The sequence below is a fragment of the Penicillium soppii genome (genome assembly GCF_028829465.1).
Source record: "Penicillium soppii strain IBT 18220 chromosome Unknown utg000003l, whole genome shotgun sequence".
Lineage (NCBI taxonomy): Eukaryota > Fungi > Ascomycota > Eurotiomycetes > Eurotiales > Aspergillaceae > Penicillium > Penicillium soppii.
In genome coordinates this window covers 1610608-1633019 of record NW_026643233.1, presented here as the reverse complement: position 1 = coordinate 1633019, position 22412 = coordinate 1610608, and the positions used below count along the sequence as shown (strand labels likewise).

Here is a 22412-nt window from a genome sequence, read left to right as displayed (position 1 = left end):
GTGTGATGAGCTGTAGTCAGCCCGGGAAGTCGGCAACCTTGGAATACAACGTTATCAGTCCGCGGTCTTCCGAGTATGCATGGGAGTATACATACACGCATCAAGATATATATGTATATTTGGAAGACTGGTGGGAAATAATGTATCTGAATAAAAATATAATATAGAAATAGGTTAAACACAAGAATAAAAAGAAAGAACGTAGAAAAACAAGAAAAAGCGCAAATCTCTCTTCCCAGAAAGCAAGTTTGCCTGAGGCCCAGACCCCATTTCTCCCCTCTTCTCTCTGTCTTTCTCTCTATCTTCTTTCTGACTCTCTACTAATTTCTCGTACATCTCTTCTTTCTCTTTTTGCTCCGTCTTCTTGTGTTCGGTTTCTCCGTTGGCAAACCCATTACCCCCATTTTGTGTCCAGACGCGGTCGGAGGTCTCTGCTTATCGCATTCGGCGAAAAAAAAGTTAAAGGGAAGAGAAGAGATTTGCCTCTCCCGCCCTTCTTTTACATACAATTTCTCCATCAAATCACCAGTTCCGTGTACGTGAATTACGGCAAGCAGCGATCAGACTGAATATTCAGTTCGCGATCTTAAATCCTCATATTCGATCGTGAGGGGCATGTGTCCCACGTTTCCGAGCTTTCGAAGACTATGACGTCTGAATTGACTGAATCGACACCCACCACTTTAGGTATGTCTTGGCCTTGCCCATTTTTGATCTACATATTGTATCTGAATGGCTCTTTGTCAAATACCTATGACCTGTCTCTGACGGTCTCTGACGCATGTTTCTCCAGGATCATCAACGATGAACCCCGCCAAGATCTCCGGCCACGCCTCGGAGCCCGACTCCGACGCCAAGTCAAGAGCTCAGCCTTCCCAGGTCCGTTTCTCGTCCATCACGGAGGAGATTTCACCCTCTCGATCGGACTTGTCTCCTGTTCCCGAACAAGTACAACAACCTGAACAGATAATCCCTACCCAAGAGGAACAATTACGGTCGCTGGCTATGAGTCTGCAGGGCTCGCAGCTTCAGGAGTCGCGGGCGCGGAATTTCTCTTTTGAGCCTATGTCTCTTCCTTCCTCCAGGGTATGTAATCTATATTGATGATTGACGGTTGGAAAGTTCTCTCGGTTCTTTCAATTATATCACGCCTTTTAAGTGATATATATACCCTTTGCCCTCAATCCACACCGGATTTTTGTCGAACATCCCAGATAGCCTCCCTTAATTCAGCGTGGAAAAGCTGCGGCCATGCTAACTATACTCCAATTTAGGTCGCATCTCGAGATTCGAGTGTTCGCAGTGGAATGGGCACTGGTGCCTTCGCCTCTCCGCATGCTTCCCCTCCTGTTTCTGCTGTACAATCACCTCCTCTTACTCCCGCCGCAACCCACTCCCGAGAAGGCGGAACCAGCGACAACGCTTCCGTAAAATCCTTAACCCGACCTCATGTCCAGACAAATTTCACTCCCGACGCCTCACCCCCTGTCGGTGCAGTCGGCTCAACCGATGGGAACGGAACCTCTCGGCCCACTTCGAATTCATCTCGACCACCATCCACCGATCAGTTGCCCATCAGGCAAAGTGAAGGGTCAGACCGTGCACCTCATGCCATTCAACCCCCAAAGCACCGTGCACAATTTTTTATTGGCAATGACTCAGGTTCACTGGAAGAAAGCCCCCCTGCTACTCCAAGAGACTCTCTTACCCCGCCGGGGGCTATGACCCCTGTAGGCGAACCTAATGATCCCTATGCGCGCCACAAGCGCCCCCCTCAGTCCAAAAACCTTGCCCAGCTGGATCCCCGGTTCATCTTCAGTGGTCGGGATGTGAAACGTTCATTCCGCCCGGGAACTCCTCGGTCCGCCAGCGCGAACGATCTCAGCAAACCTAGCGACAAGCGCAGCATATTCGGAGGAAACAAGAAGGATCATGGAAATGACAAGAATCATCAGGGTCACCACCACCATGGCTCTATGTCTGAGCTGAAGCGATTCTTCAAGATGGGCCACCGCAACAAGCGATCCGAGTCCCCAACGTCTATGCCTAAGAAATCTAGTCGGGGATCTGGAAAGAACACCCCGTACCAGATGGCTCCCGACAACGTTCCGTTCGCCGATGATCACGGCTTGAATTCCAAGTATGGAAAGCTGGGTAAGGTACTTGGTTCTGGTGCCGGAGGTTCCGTGCGTCTTTTGAAGCGGAACAGTGACGGTGTCACCTTTGCAGTGAAGCAATTCCGAGATCGTCATAATTGGGAAACTCTGAAGGAATATTCCAAGAAAGTCACTGCCGAGTTCTGTATCGGTTCCACCTTGCATCACGGCAATATCATTGAGACCCTTGATATTATCCAGGAAGGAACTCACTGGTATGAAGTCATGGAGTATGCTCCATTTGATCTGTTCGCTATCGTCATGACGGGTAAAATGGGCAAAGAGGAGATCGCCTGCTCTTTCAAGCAGATTCTGAGCGGCGTCGCGTACATACATGGCATGGGTCTGGCCCATCGGGATTTGAAGCTGGATAACGTGGTAGTGAATGACCGCGGCATCATGAAGCTCATTGACTTCGGAAGTGCCGTGGTGTTCCGCTATCCGTTTGAAAATGATATTGTTTATGCCTCAGGTAAGCTTGCGATCTTTCCACTGACCCCCAGTTGACTGTTACTGACTGTACGATCAGGTATCGTTGGCTCAGACCCCTACCTTGCCCCCGAAGTGTACGACGAGAAGAAATATGATCCTCGCCCCACGGATGTTTGGTCGCTGGCGATCATCTTCTGTTGCATGACCTTGCGCAGGTTCCCATGGAAGCAACCGCGCATGACCGATAATTCATACAAACTGTTTGTTTCCAATCCTTCCCCAGGGACACCAGTAGCCGAATCCGACCCTCGGCGTCGGCCCAAATCCACCCCGGATCTTCCATCCCAGAGCCATGAGAACAAACATTTGACCCCCGCTCGAGTGGACCTTCCGATCAGTCTGGATCAGAGCAGAACGGCAACGGGAAGAAAGCAGAGTCCTCGCAGAGGGACGGTGATCGCTCACCCGATACCCCCACTGCTCAGAAGCAGATCAGCCACATTGGCGGTGAACGACCCACCCGAACGACCAGCAAAGAAGCACCACCTCTTCCCGGATCTTCCCAGTCTTCTGGCCAGCGCCAAGAAGTCATCAAAGGCCCGTGGCGTCTTCTCCGCATCTTGCCGCGGGAAAGTCGATATATCATCGGTCGCATGCTCAAGGTCAACCCGAAGGAGCGAGCGACCCTCGACGAGGTTCTTTCAGATGAATGGGTGCGAAGCATCCACACATGCCGGCAAGAAGCAAACGGTGAAGTCATCAACGACCCAGGCCACACCCACGTCCTCGAACCTCCATCTCAGAGCCCTGCAGTGGCCAGCAAAGGCGCCAAGGCCAAATAATATTCCTTCTTTGTACCAATTTTTTGTTTTGTTCATAATTCCTCTTGTCTTTCGAAATGGTGAGGCGGCACTTTCGACCTTTCCGTTCGCGTGTGTGATTGACTCCGTACGAGTCCTGTAGATGACTTTGGTAGCCTCCCTCGATTCCCTCTGTTGTCCGAGTTGATATCCCTGAAATAAACTTATGTGTCAAATCAACTGCACCCTTCCCTTCTATCTGAATACCTTATACCTTACCTGGGCTGTTTGATTTCGCTCGGTTGTGAGGTGGTTGTCGGAACTTATTTTTGGATTCACAGGATGGGGGAGAGCTTTCATTTTTGTAGATACACTTTAAACAGACATATTTTTTTCTTATAACTATATACATAAGTGTTCATCTTGTGCTTTATACGTTGTAGTCTTAGTCCTCGGTAACCTTGAGCAGCGAAGATCGGCGCTATCGGAATAGCCTGACCGCGGACAAACCCTGCGGAGCTCCGCAGAAGACTCCATTGCTCCGCATAGCGTTTTTGTTCGTCCTTGATGGTTATGCTTCTGCAATAGAACAGCCATATATCACACTCTCTTCATAAAATGGCCCAACAATCCGAAGGAGAGCCATTGGTCTCCTCCCTGTGGACTAGGTCATTGATCGTAAGCTTCTCGCCCCAAAGCTACCCAAAATCCAAAACTAACAAGCTCCAAGTCAGGAGCAATTGCAGGACTAACAGTCGACTGCTCCCTCTACCCACTGGACACGATCAAAACGCGCCTCCAAAAAGCTCGCGACCACACCGCGCCCCAAACCCGTGTCTCTCTCCGCCAAACCTTCCGCGGCATCTACGCCGGCCTCCCCTCCGTCCTTTTCGGCTCCGCCCCCTCCGCCGCGTCCTTCTTCATCGTCTACGATGGCGTCAAGCGCTCCCTTCTCCCCCAAACCCCCATAGCCAACCAATCTCAGCCCTCCCGCACGCACATAATTCTAACGCACAGCCTGGCCTCCTCCCTCGGCGAAATCGCCGCCTGCGCAGTCCGCGTCCCAACAGAAGTCATCAAGCAGCGCGCCCAAGCCGGCCTCTTCGGCGGCTCCAGCCTAGCCGCCCTAAAAGACATCCTGGCCCTGCGCCACGCAAGCCCCGGCCAAACCCACCCGCACGGCTACACGCAGGTCCTGCGCGAGCTCTACCGCGGCGCGGGCATCACCATCGCCCGCGAAATCCCCTTCACCGTCCTGCAGTTCACCATGTGGGAGTCGATGAAGGAGGCCTACGGCAAGCGGTACCTGCGCGGTGCGGAGTCGGCGGCTTCGATCGTTGAGACGCAGATCCCTGCGTCGACCAGCGCTATGTTTGGTAGTGTTGCTGGTGCTATTGCGGCGGGCTTGACGACCCCGTTGGATGTTATTAAGACGAGGGTTATGCTTGCGCGCCGGGAGGGCTCGGAGGCGCCTGTTAGGGTTAGGGAGATTGTGAGGGGAATTGCGCGGGAGGGACCTGGGGCTTTTTGGAGGGGGATTACGCCCCGGGTTACTTGGATTGGCATTGGGGGGGCTGTTTTCTTGGGAAGTTATCAGAAGGCTTCGAATACGCTTGAGGGGAGGAGGGAGAGGGCCGAGAAGGGTGTTTGAAGTTGTGGTGATTGTTGGGTTGTATATTATGTCTGTGTACTCCGTGGAGAGGTCGAATATAGATCGGGCGGCAGATTGTCATTTGCCAAATTTTATTTTATAGACTGACTCTATGTCTTGTTTCGATTGGGATCTTTGTTCGGCATGGTTTGGCATGGTTTTGCACTTCGCATCTGATTCAGTGACATTCTGGGACAGCTGAGACAGACAAAACGGGCTTGCAGACTTCAGGGCTTGGCTCGATGACTACATACATATGTAGACCTCGGGACTGTAGGTGCTTTGGCCTTGACGCAGTCATCATCCTGATCAGGGCCGCTGGCCCCTCACCTCAGCCGCATGATAATGTGTGGGGGTGGCGTAGGACATTGGTGGGTTGGAATCAAGGGGCTTGGGCTTCCAAGGTTTGGTCCAGGTTTGATTTATGTCTGTTTTTCGAAGGAGAACTGTTTATCCTTTGGTTTCTGTCTGGGTTCTTGGACAATCGGGTAGTTGGATGGATAGTACAATATTGTAATCTATATAAATTGTTCCCACCGCACGTGTGTAGACAGCCACCTACGGGCATGACTCTTAGATTCATGTACTTAGTTGATTTAGCTTTATATATTACACATGTATGAATGAGCCGTCGGATTATCCAAGGCTGTTCACTAGTGTTGACCTTTCCAGGCTATCCGGAATATCAAAAAACTGTCGGACAATATTCCTAGCCTTATCAATGTGTGATGATATGTTTATATAACAGCCTTTGACTCCTTAGGTACATTCCCAGTCTAATAAGCGCTTTGAATAAAGAACTTGGCAAGTTTCAAGCATCTAACTAGGGCTAACTGCGGTTGGGAAGTATACAACAAGCGCAACATAGGCTGACTGGCGCCTCCAACCCCAGTCTTGACTTCCCCTCATTTGAATATCTTCTTCGACTTTTCTCTTCTCTTCTCTTTACTTTCCTTTTTAAAGGGTGTTCTTCTCGAGTTGTGAAAACCCCCTGATCGTCGCGAATGTGACGTCGAGCTCCCCACCAAATCTAAAGTGTGATCGGCCGACTTAAGCTCCGCATTCTCATCTCCGCAATTGATTCACTCTTTCAACACTGCATGAATGGCACGCAAACTGAGCCACCAAAGGGTCACCTATGGTAAGTCGCGCCCTGTATGTCTTAACTCGGAATGCTGACTGTATCTATTAGTCCTCCCTCTGCCTGATGCCCCAGGTGGGCACCGGCTGGGGGTTAATGGCCTGACCGTCGACCGTCAGAACTCCATCCTGTAAGTCTGTCTTTCGCCTTTATTGCTCCAGGAACCGGGATCTAGATTCCAACGGCCGCCGCATTTGCGACTGCTATTATCCCGGGAAGCAATTCCCTGGCACGTGGGTTGCACCGATGTTAATATGACGTCCCCTCTCCTAGATACTCCGCGGGTCGCGACGGCGCTATCTGTTCCTGGGATCTTGACTTCCCTGTGTCCCCCTCTTTCACCCCGTCAAACGGACCGTCGCCAGCTCCAAAGCCAGGCCCGACCCGCTTCAAAACCCAGGTCCAAGCCCACAGCCATTGGATCAACGACATCGTCTTGGCACAGGACAACTCCGCGCTCGTCTCCGCTTCGTCCGACACAACCGTGCGACTCTGGCGCCCGCATTCCGAATCGACCGATGTCCCTGAGCGTATCGGTAAACACACGGATTATGTCAAGGCGCTGGCGAGCCCAGGCAACCACGCCACTTGGGTTGCCTCGGGCGGCCTCGACCAAAAGGTTTACTTATGGGACTTGAACGGCGGGGGAGAAGTATTGAATATAAATGCCGGTGGAGATGATTCAACCGACAAAGGATCTGTCTATGCGCTGGGTGCCGTTTCGTCGGTTCTCGCCAGCGGCGGCCCCGAGAATGTCGTTCGAGTGTGGGATCCCAGGTCTGGAAAGCTAGTGACCAAATTCGTGGGTCATACAGACAATATTCGTGACATTTTAATAAATCAGACGGGCGATACAATCATGACCGCGTCCTCTGACCAGACAATCAAGATCTGGTCTCTCACGGCGGGCCGGTGCATGAATACTCTGACGATGCACAATGACAGTGTGTGGTCTCTCTACTCAGACCACCCTGATCTCTCTGTTTTCTATTCGAGTGATCGATCTGGCTTGGTAGCAAAGACCGATACACGAGGATCGCCAGATCCGGAGCAGGGTACATCCGTCGCCGCACTACAAGAGCACGAGGGCGTTGTCAAAGTTGTGGCAGCTGGAGACTACATTTGGACGGCGACCCCTAAGTCAAGCATCAACCGCTGGCGAGACGCCGATACTACACTTGATATCGAGGCGCCACCTGACCCAGCCCGTACAATAGACTCTGCCGCCGCGCCCGCGACCTCGTCAGACAAGGGACCTAAGCAAATTCCGTTCAATAGTGTCTTGCAGCTTTCAGCAACGTCGCTGCTCGGTGGCTCGCCTAAAGTGAACACATCGGAGCCCAACTTGGAAACTCTTGGCTTGACTATCCCGATTCATTCGTTGCCGGAAGAATCCATCGAAGGCCAACATGGCTTGATCAAATGTTTGATGTTAAATGACCGGAGGCGCACGCTTACTCAAGATTCGGCAGGAGAAGTTGTTTTATGGGATTTGCTCAAGGTAACTTTGATATATTTTGATTGAGAAATATGGGACATTTGCTGACTGAAACTAGTGTCTTCCTGTTCAAACATTCGGCAAGCGCCACATAGACGATGTTGCCTCGGAAATCAATACTGTTGATAGTATTGCACACTGGTGTGCAATTGATGTCCGCACTGGCAGGCTGTCGGTCATTCTGGAGCCCAATCGTTGCTTCGATGCGGAGGTTTATGCTGATGAGACTGATTTGTTATCATCTGATCTGACGCAGTTCAGAGATGATCAAAGAAGTAAGTTCAGTTCTGCTTTCATGCCGATTTGTCCAGCAACCAGCGCTTGCACAGATTAGTTCTATGCTAATTAACTAACTAAAGTCAATCTCGGCAAATGGATCTTGCGTTGGTTGTTTGCTCCGGTGGTAGATGATGAAGTTCGACGAGACAATGAATTCCGCCAAGCTGCCATAGCGAGAGCAGAAGAGCTTGCTCGATCGAATCCGCTGGATACGCCAGGACCCGGTGATGACATTCCCCGCAGCCTCGGTATCCCTATCTCCAACCCGCATTCTGGATCGACCTTGCGCGCCGGGTCAGACTTTCCTGGAAGCCCAAGCACTGGGTTTGGCATCCACATCGGCACACCGTCATCAGCCTATCTCAGCACTTCCATGCAGAGCAACTCTCCATTCCCCATGTTTGAGCCAGATACACCCGACGCTTTGGGCCCAGGAAATTCCCACCCCGATGGCGGACCATCCTCCTTTTCGGATAGAAGCGACTATTTCTCAAACAGGCCTACTGCGCATCCGCAAATGGATAATGACAAGACCCCCATGTCTCCTGGTGATGCAGCCCACAATTTAGGTGTTCCTCAGTCCCCCGCAGAACCCGACAAAGAAGAGCGCAAGAAGGGCTCCCTGTTCTCGAAATCGTTCCAAATGAAGTTTGCCAAGCTTGGCAATCGTACTTCTACTGATATCCCAAAACCTCAGATATTGGAAGAGAAGGCTGAAGATTCGGAGATTTCGTCTGTCAAAGAAGAGAAGGTGTATGAGCCAAATCTCTGTGGTGTGGTAGAACGCATTCGCCATGACTACGAAGATTTCCTGGCATCGAATGCAGACCGGGATTTGGAAACGGCTATTTTGCCCAGTGACGAGAGTGAAACTCCCCGGTTGAGCATCCCGCCCCGTACTGCAGTTTTCATCCAGGAGGAAACTGGCGACACTGCCGTTGCCTCTGATCTCTACAGAGGCAGCGTAGACCGCATCGGCGAGGACCTTGAAAGGCTTAAGAAGTCAATCCCTCATTGGCTTGGTGAACTTCTTTTGAAGGTAAGTTTTGCTCTTTGTGACGGCCTTTTCATTCCATTTTCATTGCTGATCATTGGTCCCAGAACCAAATTCCTTTCAAGGAGCAGGTCAAGATTGCCTTTGTGCTGAAACCTTTCGACGATTCCTTGCCACCTGTCGTTAAGCCTGAGCCGTATGTTCCCCCAAGGCCCAATCCCCCAGAGTCCCCCAGGTCCTACCTTATACACCTGGACTTCGTCCCCCCAAATTTTTATGGAACTCAGACTAAAACCCGGAATTCTTCCTCCAGTGCACCCCCCAATGGTGCTCCGCCGGGCAACCTGAGCGCCAATAACAACAACAATGGCTCCCGTCTGAATGCCAACCGCATGCTACGAGCAAAGAAGGTTCTTGCTTACGTCGCAGAGCGGATCGATCCCATGGATCCCAATGAGCCCGAAGAATCCGCCATGCCGCCGGAGGAGTATCTCGAACTCTACTGCCAGAAGACGGTAAGTAGTTTTCCCCCTACGTACAGTTCTGAACTAACCAACCCTTTTCAGCTCTGTCCACCAAATATGACACTGGCAACAATCCGCACACACCTCTGGCGCACCTCCGGAGACATGGTCCTCTACTACAAGACGAATGGTAAGAAAGAGATCCACCCGCCGCCGTCCCTCCTCGGCATCGATGAGAACCGTGTTTCCATGGGCGACCCTCATGCTTCGAACGGCGATAGCCACGGCTATGCGCCACCTGGCAGTATCCACTCCATGGCTAATTCGGGATCTGTTGCCGGCTCGGTCGTCACTTAATTTGAGCGTTCTTGGCGGTCTTTTCGTCTCTTCAATTTCGTCTAAAAGGTACACTTGGTCTTGGTATTCAAGATACCAGTCTAATTCGGTTCTCCGGTACATATGGGGGAGACATTTGCTTGGGTAATTTTGTTTTGCTTTTTTGATATCTGATTCTTATTTCCCTTCTTTGTATGCACACCCGAGATACCTTTTGAATGTATGTGCTCGTGGCCTTTTTTGCTATAGTATGCTATTTTCCTTCGGATTCTGTAAACCGTAATATCTGTGAGCCTGTGCGGCTATTCGAAGGCGTTCAGCCAGAAGAGGTACATTGGATACTTTCAGGGATAACAAACAACATCTGGAACCAACTGGATCCTGAGTCCTGGGAAAGATAGATTATTGGGCATCGTGGCAAAAACGAACCGTTAAGCTTCTGTTCTATTACTTCGCAGTTGGGCTATCTAAAACTATGTCTTCTTGCATTAGACTGGACCCACGTGGGCATGTATGGAATAGGGTAAAACAACCCATATGAACAAAACCTCATTGAATACGGCGGAGATATGCCTCCTCTAGATGTGCCATCTTACTATGGGCTCGGTTCTTCGCGCGGTCAATCATTTCAATTAGGGTACGTGTATAAGTCACTGGGTATAAATGTCAAGTTAGATGGAACACCAATCGGCGTGCAAAAAGATTACAACGCGTTTTGCAAGAGAACCAACTAGACTGGTATGCCCCCTCCCCCTGCTTAGGGCGTCGATTTTACCATTGGAAGTTGTCTCGTTCGTTTCTAAAACAGCGCAAGCAGCGGCTCGGGCACATCTAAACGGGACATAGCTTGAAAAATGGACCATTTAGGCAAATTCCGATGTAAGCAATGTTTTGCAACACCATGTTCTTCATTTCGTCTATGGACTAGGGTCCGCAAGTTCCTCTTCCGTCAATTGATATAGTTGCCTCCCTAATTCTGCACTAGCTCGATACTGTTCGCCTCGCTACCCAGATCATTTAGGTACAATCGCTAGTCTTGCCCTCCGTTTTGACCTCCTCGATACAAGCAGATCAAGTATTCGAGAAGATTCTAACGCGCATATTATACTGCGACCAACCAGCACAGCAGTTCCAGTCACCATGCTCCTTATGGTGAGTGCGCGGTGCCTTCTCAATTGTAGAATGAAAGTTCTAGATAAAGCCCTAGGCGCTATTTGTTATGGAATCCCCCCTTGGCTTACATTTCATCAAGCCACGCTCTTCCTCAACTTTCGAGCTATCATATTTCCATAATTTCTGTTTTGCACTGCCAAGACATTAAACATTTGCCTCTACTGAATAAAGTACACATTCATTTTCGATTTCTCGGCATTTGTTTTCACCTTCTAATTTAGCTAAAGCAATAGTATCTAGCGATGATTAACTTACCTGTTGATCAAGTGACAGACGTAGGATTTAGAGAACAGCGAAAGGATATAGATGTTGTTGAATAATAGGTTTAGAGCGTAGTGATAATACAAAGAATACTCGGGGGATTCGGGTTGTATTTATATTTTTATAAACTTCTAGGGAGTCGAACTCTTACTACTTTTCAAACCCCTTTCGTTGATGATGGTCAGAGTGTGTAGATTAGCAATTTCCTCTAAATATTTTGTAACGGCGTTCCTAAGTGGCCATAAGAAATAATAGCGTGTAGAGCTATATTCGGCCTACTCTTTTACTAAAGCCCTACCTTACTACAATCACTGGCTATCAACGCCCTAAAAGCGCTAGCCTCACTGTTTCTATAACAGCATCTTCGACAACAACGTCAACCAACGTGCCCAGTTGCCTAAACTATGGGCCCGGCACTAAGGTACCACTAGCCCCAATTGACGGCCAGTACGCCTTTCCCTCTTTTACTACGTGCTTATTCACTCCCAGAACGCTCTTATCCCTACATCTAACCCTCCTTTATGACCTCAGCTCGTCTTTATTTTGACTGAATGCATTTCGAAGGTTGCCGTCTTCCAATGTGCTATATCAGTCTCCGTTGTAGCAAGCGCTGTTGCAAGGGACTCTTTGATTGAACTATTCTCAGACATGCCTAACTAGTTGGTGTATCAATATAAATTACAGAAAGTAAAACCAACCAATCAACATCGAGCCCGTTGATTGGTTGTAGCTGGGCCACATCCTTGTCTATTTCCGCTATCTAGATTGGAAGACCAATTTAGAAGAAAGCAGACGCAGAGAAGCATGGAGCCTCGGGATTTGGATCCCTGCGTAAAGCTCACACTAAATCCTCATTTCGGCATCTGACCCATGCTTAAATTACGTTGGCTTTGCTTATGTATTAGCCTAAAACAACGAGCTGCACCAATCTTACATGAACATAACCAATAGTTTCTCCATACAAACTTGGAACCACCATTGGCGGACAAAAGTTTATAAGCCCCCACCAGAATCCTGCAAGGCTGACAAAACCAAACTCCTATTCATCCCTAACCCCGGGTGATCATCCGTCCGTCGCGCCGTGTGCCTAGCGCTGTGTAGCGCTTGGGCCCTAAGAGCTTAGTTCCTCTTCGCGCCAGACGTTGGTCTCGAAGTCCCCGCAGGAACCTCGTTGACATCGCTGCTTCCGCATGAGCAGCATCGTAGCTGGCGTTTGTGCTCACCAGCACCCAATGTCCATGGCCAGTAGCGAGTCGCAATAAAAAGGATACTTTTAACAGAGATGATCCAGAAGGAGGCTAGCACGAGGACTGTCTGGAAAGGGATGGCTTTGAGGCGGGCTTCGATGAAGGTTCCGCAATGCTATATGAATGCCTTGAAAGAGGAGGGCGCCATAGTCTTGGTGATGAGGTTGTTTGTTTGAGTTGTTGGATGCGCAGAGTTAAGAGGACAGTGGTAGTGGGGGCCGCAGAACGGGCAGAGAGACGCAGAAGAGTACATGTATGTATACGGAGTAGAAGAAAGTATACCAAGGAGAGATTTCCCCAGATAAGCAACTGGACCCTCCTCTGCCTATGATCAAAGAAATAGTTTAGTATGGCTCCGCCCTGATATGATCTACACTTTGTATATCTCAAATAGAAGTATCGTTAAATAGGCAGGATCATCACATTTGTATCTGTCTTCACTCTACATGGTCGGCATAATTTACCTTGTTCATGAGTTTAAAACGTAGACTATAAGACTGCACTTAAGTCAACTATAGAGTATATATCAATGCTCCGATGACTTCCGCTCTCTGGTGGGACCATATGGTATACTTGCGGCTCCACTTTTTGTGGCATGATTTTTCGCGGGAAAAGTAGGGATTATCTGTCGACATTCGTAGTGCTTACTATGATCATTGTAAATTGGATGGTAAAACTTGTAAATCCTTCCAAATCAGTTCTAAACCTCCTAGCATGCCGAAGTGTATAAATATCGTCAGTGGTATTTCAATTACAGACTTGTGTAGGTAAGTTTCAAAAGAACCCTGCAAGTGTTCGCATAACTTATCCAAAACTTGGGGACCCAGTGATACATTAGCGTAGATGATAATATAACTAGCCCCCAAATACAAAACAAAACACAGTCAGAAAAGAAATACATAGGTATATAACTATCTGATCTTACTAAAGTCACTCGGGCACACCTGCGCAAGAGTGGCGGGAAACCAACCCCGCTTAAATTCCACCCAACTTTCCTAAAACATCATACCACAAAACCCACCAAAATGGCACGCAAAAGTGATTATCCCTACAATTTGGGCTCTTTTAAGAAAAATGTCACTACCAACAGTGATGAGGCACAAACATGGTTCAATCGTGGTCTTGTATGGGCATATGCCTTCAACCATACGGAATCTGTGATATGCTTCGACCAGGCACTGGTGCATGATGATACTTGTGTCATGGCCTATTGGGGATTGGCTTATTCACTGGGCCCCAACTATAACCAGCCGTGGAACTTCCTCGGCGACCGGTTGGCTTCTGTTGTCCAAAAAACCTACCGCGCATCACAGAAGGCCCTATATCTCTCGTCTAATGCATCGCCCGTGGAACGGGCTCTGGTCAAAGCACTTTCGGCTCGATACCAAAGCGATAAACCTGCCAGTATGGAGCAATATGCGGCCCAGAATATTGCTTATGCTGATGCAATGAAGGAGGTCTATGAGCAATTCAGCGATGATCTGGATGTCGTCACGCTATACGCTGATTCCTTGATCAGTCTTACTCCCTGGAAGTTGTGGGACCTGGTGACCGGAAAGCCAAACCCAGGAGCTCGCACCATGGAGGCGAAAAGAGTGCTCGAGAAAGCTCTCGAGGACAAGAATTCATCCAAGCACCCAGGGCTTTTACATATCTATATTCATCTGATTGAAATGTCACCTTTCCCGGAACTAGGGCTGCGACCCGCTGATTATCTCCGCGGCCTTATCCCCGATGCCGGCCATACTAATCACATGCCTTCTCATTTGGACGTTCTAGTTGGTGACTATCGCAGCGCTGTTCGTGCCAACCAGCACGCAGCCATCGCTGACGAAAAATTCCTGGCGCGAGAAGGTCCACTCAACTTCTACTCCGTCTATCGCATGCATACATTTCACTCGCTCATCTACGCAGCCATGTTCGCAGGCCAGAAACAAGCCGCGTTCGACGCCGTTGACCGCATGGAAGAGACCTTGCCCAAGAAACTGCTCGAGGAAATGGCAGACTACATCGAGATCTTCATGTCCGTCCGCGCACATGTCATGATTCGATTTGGCATGTGGGAGGAAATTATTCAAGCCCCAGTCCCCTCAGAACCAGAATTGTACTGCGTGACAATAGCAACCTTGCACTACGCCAAAGGCGTGGCATTCGCAGCTACGGGGAGAGTCCCCGAAGCAGAGGAACAGCGGGCGTTGTACCTAGCAGCGCAAAAGCGAGTCCCAGACACGCGCTTGGACTGGCCCAACAAATGCATTGACATTCTTGGCGTTGCGACGGAAATGCTCAACGGCGAGATTGAATACCGCCGCGGCAACTACACAGAGGCTTTCGCGCATCTGCGCCGCTCCATCGAATTGGACGATGGGTTGGGCTACAGTGAGCCCTGGAGCTGGATGCAGCCCACGCGCCATGCATATGCTGCTCTTTTGCTGGAGCAAGGGCATGTTGAGGATGCAGCGGCTGTTTATCGTGCTGATCTGGGTCTTGACGATACTCTTATTCGGGCCCGTCAGCATCCGAATAATGTATGGGCTTTGCAGGGCTACCATGAGTGTTTGGTGCGTCTTGGCAAGACCGATGAGGCGCGGGTTATTCAGCCTCAGTTGGCGATAGCGGTTGCTGTAGCTGATGTGCCTGTGACTTCTTCGTGTTTCTGTCGACTGGATACTTCTCAGGCGCCGAGTGCCACTAACGGTTGTTGTAAATAAGTTGAGATCGTATATACCTCTTCATTTGTGTAATTCATTATCTTGGGTTCATTTGATGTTTCTATTCAGTTGCTTGATATTGCCTATTTTAACGAGCTGAATTCAAACCCAACCCCTAAGCTACGAAACTGCAGCGTATACATTCAAGAGAATGGCAAACGGGTTCGGCGTTTGATACGGGGACCAAACGCCGAACCACGGGTAGATACCTTTTCTCTCGGACGTGCTTCTTGGAAAACATTTACATTCCCCGAATTATCCAAAGTGATACCAATACATCCACCAATTTTTCAAAGCTGATCTACTTGCTGACACTGACAGTTGTCCCGACGTTGGCCTGTCAGGGTATAATCGTCACGTGTTGTGATGACGCGGAGATATACCAAACTACACTTGCATAAAAAATGCCACGAATTGTGAAACCGCCCATTAAAGCTGCCTGTCTGGCATGGTGTGTCGAATACTTATTGTCGATTCTACATTGTTGCACAGGCTAACATTAGCTGTAGCCGGACATCGAAAACACGTTGTGATGGTCAACATCCATGTGGAAGTGTATGTGCATTGCACTATCCTATCAACAGCTCGTTAACTTATCTATCAGTGCTCTGGCAAAAAGAAAGAGTGCAGTTATCAACCCAGTCGCCGTGGTGGTCCTCGCAGAGGAGCCCGGTATGAAGAAGCGCGTCGTCCAACCAGATCGGGCAATTCACTACCCCCTTCCTCATTGTCAGATAGTGCCAATGAAATTGGTAATTGAAACAACCTATGGGGGAAGTTGCCATGTCTAACTATAGTCAGAGCCATTCCTTGACAGTATGATTGGCCTGGTATCACCATTCGCCGGGATCCACAATCTCGATATGTCCCCAGATTCCCTGTCTGCAGATGGAGCCCACCAAATATGGGGCCAGCTCACTCCACACGACGATAGTTCCTATGACTCCGCTTCTTTGCCAAGTGCAGGTACTTATCTGATACGCGCCTATCAATCCGAAGTAGAAATGTATGGGCAAAAAAAAGGGATTCAAAGTCGTGACCAAATACTAACAGGACAATTAGCATCAACGCATACTATATTTACATTCATCCATATCTGCCTCTGCTACCGCCTCCAGTGGCGCCGCAGTATGAAGACCAGCCAACGGTGATCCGACCACCAGGGGACAGCTCACAACCCTCAAAGTCGGATTTGCCTCACTGGCCGACCTCGTCGCTGAGCCTGGCATTATCCGCACTGCTAGTTATGGTACCCGTTGCCGAAGACCGGTTTCCAGTAGCAGAAATAAGCCTGGCACTGAAGAGATCTTATGCTCAGCTATTTGCGCAAGCGGCACTAGCAGCCGTGGAAGCTGAAATTGACAATTTGTCGCCTGCAAGTCCTTCTATGTCCGGGTCAGGCTCTTTGCATTCTCGGATGCCTGCCCAAGTTACTCCGGTGGCTGCTCTCGTGGTCCTGAGTATCTACGAGTATTGCCAGCGTGGTAATGTATCTAGAATGCGGGCTCGAGGGAACCAGGCTATAACTACTGCTATGGATATCTCGATCCATAACCTTGATTCGACGGAAACGGAGTTTTCTGAGGCCCAAAGACGAGCTTGGTGGATGACTGTATGTGCTAGATGTTCGATTGGTGGAAATCTTGCTAAATGCTGCCACAGATATGGGTGACTTACTTGTCCTCCAACCTTCATTTAACTGTAAGATTCATTGACAATGTAACAATCAAACATTACTGATTCATATTCTAGCCGCCAATTGTTTCTTCAAGCGACCCACGGATTACCACCCCTTATCCAAAATTCGATGTCTTCTTAGAGGTATTTGTTGCCCAACGCGAGAGACGTAAATGCACCACTGACATCTTCAAGCCATGGCCCATGATTATGAAAGCACAAGAGGCTCTTTTCGAATGCAACAAAGTGGTCCAGAACATCGAAAGTGTAGACGAGCAAGCCGTCCCACCCGATTTCAGTAACCGAATACGCAATCTTGACTCGCAAATCGTATCCTTGATGACCGAAGCGGATCGCCACACCCTAACAACCTTCGACGAAGGACCCGAGGCGCCCATAGCTCAGACCATGTGGATGATAAGCCGGATGTTCATCCACGCGTGAGCCATCTATCACACCCGCTAACCTCCATCATCCATACTAATTACCTAATTAATAGTTCTCGCACCCGACTGCACCGCTTCCGGGCATTCATGGACATCCCCCTTTTTCTCGACAAATACTGCGATCTCGCATCCATCAACAGCCACGGCTTCTCGCACTTCTCGCCCCCAAAATGGGTCACCGACAGCGGAGTCTCGTTTCCATTCACCGAGCAAGAATCCTCAAATATCTGCCTCAAGTCTTCTCTGGTGGTAACGACAATATTCCGTACTTTGCCGTATCCGAAATCACTCGGCTATGCCTGTTCTGGGTCGAACAGATATCCAAAAACGATTCCTTACTTTGCATGCTCTGCTATGCAGAGCTGTTATGCTCTTCTTATGCTACTGCATCGACTTCGGGCCTCTTTGGCGACAGATCGTCTGGCGGATTGTTATCATTTGCTTGATAGGCCGAGCCTGGAATCGGAGATTGCTGATGCGGAGCGACTGCGGGAGGAGTTGCGGCATGGTGTGGAGATTCTGGGGAGATCTCTCAAGTCGGATGTGATTTTTGAGGGTGTCGGGGGTATGGGGCGTGAGATTGAGGGCGCTTACTTGGCTGCCTTTCCTGGTAGCTCCGAGATATAAATTGATATTGTATGGATAGTCGTCAGACTGCGCTGGTTCTTGAAAGTAGATGCTTGACGTCTGAATTGGTAATTACTTGAAGACTCTGCGCTGGAGAGTGTCTAGAGAGTCTGGATAATTAGGATTTATCGCATTCGCTGCAAAAACTATCTGACCCAAGGCGTATTCCTTTGAATCATTTCGGGAATAGATGCTTGTTCACCGGTGTTAGTGGTTCTTGGCCATTCAAGACGCGCTGCACGTTTTCCATAGAAAGTCTTTCGAATCCAATTTGGGTCTCTGCGGTACCACCAGCAGTATGAGCAGTAAGTCTATTGAATTGTTAGGAATTGTGGGCATGTTGTGCAAATCTGCTCAGTTGTATCAAACTTACGTGACATTCCTCATTCTGGCCAACTCTTTGTTCACGTTAGGCTCGTTCTCGTGAACATCCAAGCCAACAGCTGATAATTGCCCTGATTTCACAGCCTCGACCAAAGAGTCCTCATCTACTAGGGTTCCTCGGGCGATATTGACGAACTTCGCACCCTTTTTGAACTTAGCCAGAGTTTCCCTAGTGATAAGCTTTGAGCCTCCGAATGGAGTGGCCAAGACAACGCAATCTGACACCGCCAGGACATTATCTAGCAAGGGACAAAATGTAGCATTGACAGCTGATTCCTGGTCGGTAGATTTTCGGTACAGATCATGGTAGTATATCTTCATTCCAAAGCAGGCGTGAGCTTTGCGGGCAATTGTACTATGGCCGTTAGGAGATATTTGAGAGGTGAGGATTGCACGCACTATCCAATATTCCCAAGGCCGATGATGCCCAGCGTCTGTGTTTGCGGGTTGTGTGCCGTTGCTGCGGTGTTCTGGTGAGCCTCGAGCCAAAGATGGGGATCACCGGAGCGAGCTCCATCCATGGACCACTGCATGTTTCGGAAGACGGATATAATGTGGAAAATTGCCTGTAAGTCGTCAGTCTGCATGCTTGAAGCAGGGACTTTGCGACATTACATATCGGCTACTGCTTCACTTAAAGCCGATGCGCCATTACAATAAAGTATCCCTGTTTTATATAGTGTGAGCCAGGTACTTCACTGCGGTAGTGTTTCGCACAATGCTTAGCCATGATATCTACGTCCACCCAGTCATAACCAGCACCTGCACTCGCAAAAACCTTCATTGCCGCGGGAAGCAGTGGAATCAATTCCGAGTTCCATCGACCCATCTCCCCGCCAGTGTTCCAGAAAGGACGGAAGATAGCTTGGAAATCGCCCCATTTCTTCTCTTCCAGAGCTTGCGAGAAAGCAGGTCGCTGACGCTCTTCGAGTGAAGGGCGGATTACTGTATAGCTATCGGCTATTTCGGCGTAAAGCTCTTTGTTGAATTCAATAGGATCTCCAAGGTGAAGAATGGTAGGTTTTTCGGACATTACGATAGGCAAAGGACTAAAAATCAAAGTATGCAAGTGAGTAAGAACGAAGATGAGCAATATTGGGTCTCGTCTATGATGTGCTTTTCATAAGTTAAATATCGACCCCCGCGCGGGGGCTTTTAGTCGATCCCTGTAGCGGAACTATTAGTACTAAGTTGCCCTCCACCTGAGCACCGGGATGACAAGCCACCTGGGGCGATTAGCCGGGCCTTGTTCTATGTGTGTAGGTACCTGGGGTTTCTCGGAGGCTTTCCGAGAAGAGGGGAAAGACACGGAGATCGTTGCGGCAATGGCAGTTTCTAGTTTTAGATTTGTAGAAAGGTGACAGATGACAGGGTTAAGTCTATGGTCGTGCAATCTATCCCAGTGTAGCTATGTGAAAACTAGATTTGCAACTAGTATATCCCCAGATTGGTTATCGAAGTGGCCAAGGATACCGCGATTGATGATAGTTGAAATATGAGTGATGTAGCTATGTCAAAGAGGAGAACTGACATGCTCCGAATAGCTTTGATTAATCAATTTGCCTAAACGTCCAGACCTGTAGTGCAGGACGATAATCAGATCGTAGTCCAGCTCGAGTATCTGCATCACGGGAAATTAATTCGCCGGGCCGATATCCATCTTCAGGTTCTCTACGCAGCAAACCAACTTATTTGTTGATGAATGTGGAAGATTGGATCTTGATTTGGTCCTGGGGAGAGTAGAGATGGCCAGCAATATATCCATCTCACCTTTCATTTTCCAACGGTGTTTCCAGCAAGCATGGTCCGGGTCGCGGCGAGCTCGCGTCAATCCCGGAAACACCAAATATGGAAATGATGAAAATACCTTACAGCTTCCGCGAAGGTTTGGTAAGTCTTCATTTTCATTTTCATTTTTGATATTCCAATTTGAGAATTGACGCGTTAATTCGCAGGAATCGCCGTCAGTGGCGGCGCCGATTCCATGGCCTTGGCATATCTATGCAAGCAGCTCGAACGTTCATCTGAATTTGCTGGGGCCATTTCTGTCACCGCATTTGTAGTAGACCATCGTGCTCGCCCAGAAAGCACCGATGAAGCTCAAAGGGTCGCTGGTTGGCTTCGCGATATGGGTATCGTTTCCGAATTGCCCCTTGGAAGGTTTGGAACATGATCTAACCATATTCCAACAGACATTAAGACCCAAATTCTGAGCTTAGACTGGTCCAGGTCTACTTCAGAGCAAGATAGTCTCTCTGCGCTGAAACCAGGTGAATTGGTGCCCATGCCATCCGCATTTGAGACCCATGCGCGACGGCTCCGTTTCCAAGCCCTCGGCATAGCCTGTCATGAGTTCAAGCTGGAGACACTTCTGCTGGGTCATCATCAAGATGACAATGTTGAAACGACTATTTGGCGCCTTTCGGCCGGAGCAAAGGGATTAGGGCTTGGTGGCATCCCCGAAGTCGCTAGAATCCCCGAATGCCATGGTCTATTCGGGGCATCTGAGAGTTGGTCGACTACATCGATCCCTATAAGACCTGCCTCCATGCCCCAACCTAGGGTCCGATTCAATGATCGCAATCACGGGTTAATCACGCTTCCTGACTGGGACACGGAATCCATCAAACACCCAAATGGCATCAGCTCTGATCTCACATCCCATATAAAAATCGCAAGCCCGGGCATATTCCTTTGCCGGCCTCTGCTCAATTTTACCAAAGCGAGCATATTGGAAACCTGCCACAAAAACAAAATCCCTTACGTTTCCGATCCAACCAACTTCGACCCAACTCTCACTCCTCGCAACGTCATCCGCAGCCTCCGCACCTCAAAATCCCTACCCCGCGCCCTAGAATCGCAGTCTATCCTCTCCCTAATTCGCTCAAGTCGGGATCTTCTCCACAGATCGAACGAGCTCTCCGACTCCCTTCTCTCTTCCCAATGTCGAATGCTCGACTTCAACCCGAAAGCAGGATCAGCCGTCATTCAATTCCTAGAACCCAGCCCTGAATCCATGGACCCCCAGCTTGCTACGTTATCTGCCTCTCAAATCAAACAGATCCAAACCCTTGTCCTCCGGCGCATCACAGAGCTGGTCTCCCCTTTCCCGGACAGCCAGTTCTCGCTGCGCAGTTACGAACAATTTATTCACAATATGTTCTCTGATCCAGAGGATGACTCTTTGGTAAAGAAATCGCATGATCCAGATCAACATATTCGCCCAAGACAATCTTTCACGCTAGCAGGTGTCATCTTCCAACGTCTCGCCAATGAAACCACCACATCGATCCACGACGGAGGAGAAAAAGACCGCCGATCCCGTGGCGACAATATCTGGCTACTATCCCGGCAGCCATTCATGAAAGACCGGGACCCCGTGACACAAGTCAATGTCTCTCCCAGAGGCAACTTCACCCCATGGACCTTATGGGATAACCGGTACTGGATGCGGCTGCGACTCGTTCCCAGCGATCCAGAGTATGACCCGTGTGAATTGGAGACCAAATTGACTCAAGTGCCTCTCACAATACGTCCGTTCCATAAATTGGATGTGGAGAGGGTGCGCCGAGATACGATGAACTCCAGGCCGCAGGGGACGAAGAAAACGAAGAAGAATTCCGAAATTGAGCGGGATACGCCTGGGACTTTTGAGAATTTGAAGGCCGTTCTGTCTGCTGAGGCGCCTTCGCAGGTGCGCTTCACTCTCCCTGTTGTGTCGAGGGAAGGTATCAACTCCAGGCCTGGGAAGCCCTTGGATCAGAAAGTTAAACAGCAGCTTGCTTTGCCGACGCTGTATTATCGTTTATCTGGCCACTCGGCTGAATATTCCTCTGAAAGTGAAGTGGAGCTGGTACATCTACGCTGGCGTTGGAAACTCAAGTGGCAGTGGATGTATAAAATGATTGACACTGAGGCGCTACGCCTGATGGGCTGGCCGTCTGGTAGAGATACGGAGGACACTTAGTGTACATGACAACACGTATAGTACTAAAATAAAACAAGGGCTTGTGGGAGTTTGATCTCCTGAGCTATGCATGTATGATCAACGGCTATCTGTGCGGATGGGCCAGTATGAGAGTGACAAGAAATATGAATGAATACAAGTAAGAAAGGCTCATGGACATGGATGCAA

At 49.3% G+C, this 22412-nt stretch overlaps 7 protein-coding genes across 7 annotated transcripts; 6 read left to right on the top strand and 1 right to left on the bottom strand.

Moving 5' to 3' along the window:
* Nucleotides 1–647: 647 nt before the first annotated feature.
* N7529_002756 (uncharacterized protein) lies at nt 648–3430 on the top strand (the record flags this gene model as incomplete). The annotated part of the gene is given in 5 exon segments (XM_057238284.1): nt 648–687; nt 794–1086; nt 1275–2628; nt 2686–2985; nt 2997–3430. The coding sequence occupies 5 exon segments, from the start codon at nt 648–650 to the stop codon at nt 3428–3430; spliced, it is 2421 nt and encodes an 806-aa protein (XP_057100895.1).
* Nucleotides 3431–4006: 576 nt separating this feature from the next.
* N7529_002755 (putative mitochondrial carrier protein (Pet8)) lies at nt 4007–5039 on the top strand (the record flags this gene model as incomplete). The annotated part of the gene is made up of 2 exons (XM_057238283.1): nt 4007–4066; nt 4119–5039. 2 exons carry the CDS (start codon nt 4007–4009, stop codon nt 5037–5039), a joined length of 981 nt encoding a protein of 326 aa, XP_057100894.1.
* Nucleotides 5040–6143: 1104 nt separating this feature from the next.
* Nucleotides 6144–9772, top strand: N7529_002754 (WD repeat protein; the record flags this gene model as incomplete). Its single annotated transcript, XM_057238282.1, has 7 exons — nt 6144–6180; nt 6232–6310; nt 6454–7681; nt 7737–7953; nt 8038–8996; nt 9059–9466; nt 9518–9772. 7 exons carry the CDS (start codon nt 6144–6146, stop codon nt 9770–9772), a joined length of 3183 nt encoding a protein of 1060 aa, XP_057100893.1.
* A 3685-nt stretch (nt 9773–13457) lies between these two features.
* Nucleotides 13458–15143, top strand: N7529_002753 (tetratricopeptide repeat protein; the record flags this gene model as incomplete). The annotated part of the gene is made up of 1 exon (XM_057238281.1): nt 13458–15143. The coding sequence occupies one exon, from the start codon at nt 13458–13460 to the stop codon at nt 15141–15143; it is 1686 nt and encodes a 561-aa protein (XP_057100892.1).
* Nucleotides 15144–15547: 404 nt separating this feature from the next.
* N7529_002752 (uncharacterized protein) lies at nt 15548–17830 on the top strand (the record flags this gene model as incomplete). Its single annotated transcript, XM_057238280.1, has 8 exons — nt 15548–15596; nt 15653–15698; nt 15748–15895; nt 15941–16149; nt 16206–16755; nt 16806–16844; nt 16896–17260; nt 17320–17830. Coding segments are annotated over 8 exons (1917 nt in total), but the record flags the coding sequence as incomplete, so codon positions are not given.
* Nucleotides 17831–18068: 238 nt separating this feature from the next.
* Nucleotides 18069–19310, bottom strand: N7529_002751 (D-mandelate dehydrogenase-like dehydrogenase; the record flags this gene model as incomplete). The annotated part of the gene is made up of 4 exons (XM_057238279.1): nt 18069–18204; nt 18267–18632; nt 18677–18843; nt 18972–19310. The coding sequence occupies 4 exons, from the start codon at nt 19308–19310 to the stop codon at nt 18069–18071; spliced, it is 1008 nt and encodes a 335-aa protein (XP_057100890.1).
* Nucleotides 19311–20022: 712 nt separating this feature from the next.
* N7529_002750 (tRNA lysidine(34) synthetase) lies at nt 20023–22244 on the top strand (the record flags this gene model as incomplete). The annotated part of the gene is made up of 3 exons (XM_057238278.1): nt 20023–20167; nt 20233–20409; nt 20470–22244. The coding sequence occupies 3 exons, from the start codon at nt 20023–20025 to the stop codon at nt 22242–22244; spliced, it is 2097 nt and encodes a 698-aa protein (XP_057100889.1).
* Between the last annotated feature and the right edge of the window lie 168 nt (nt 22245–22412).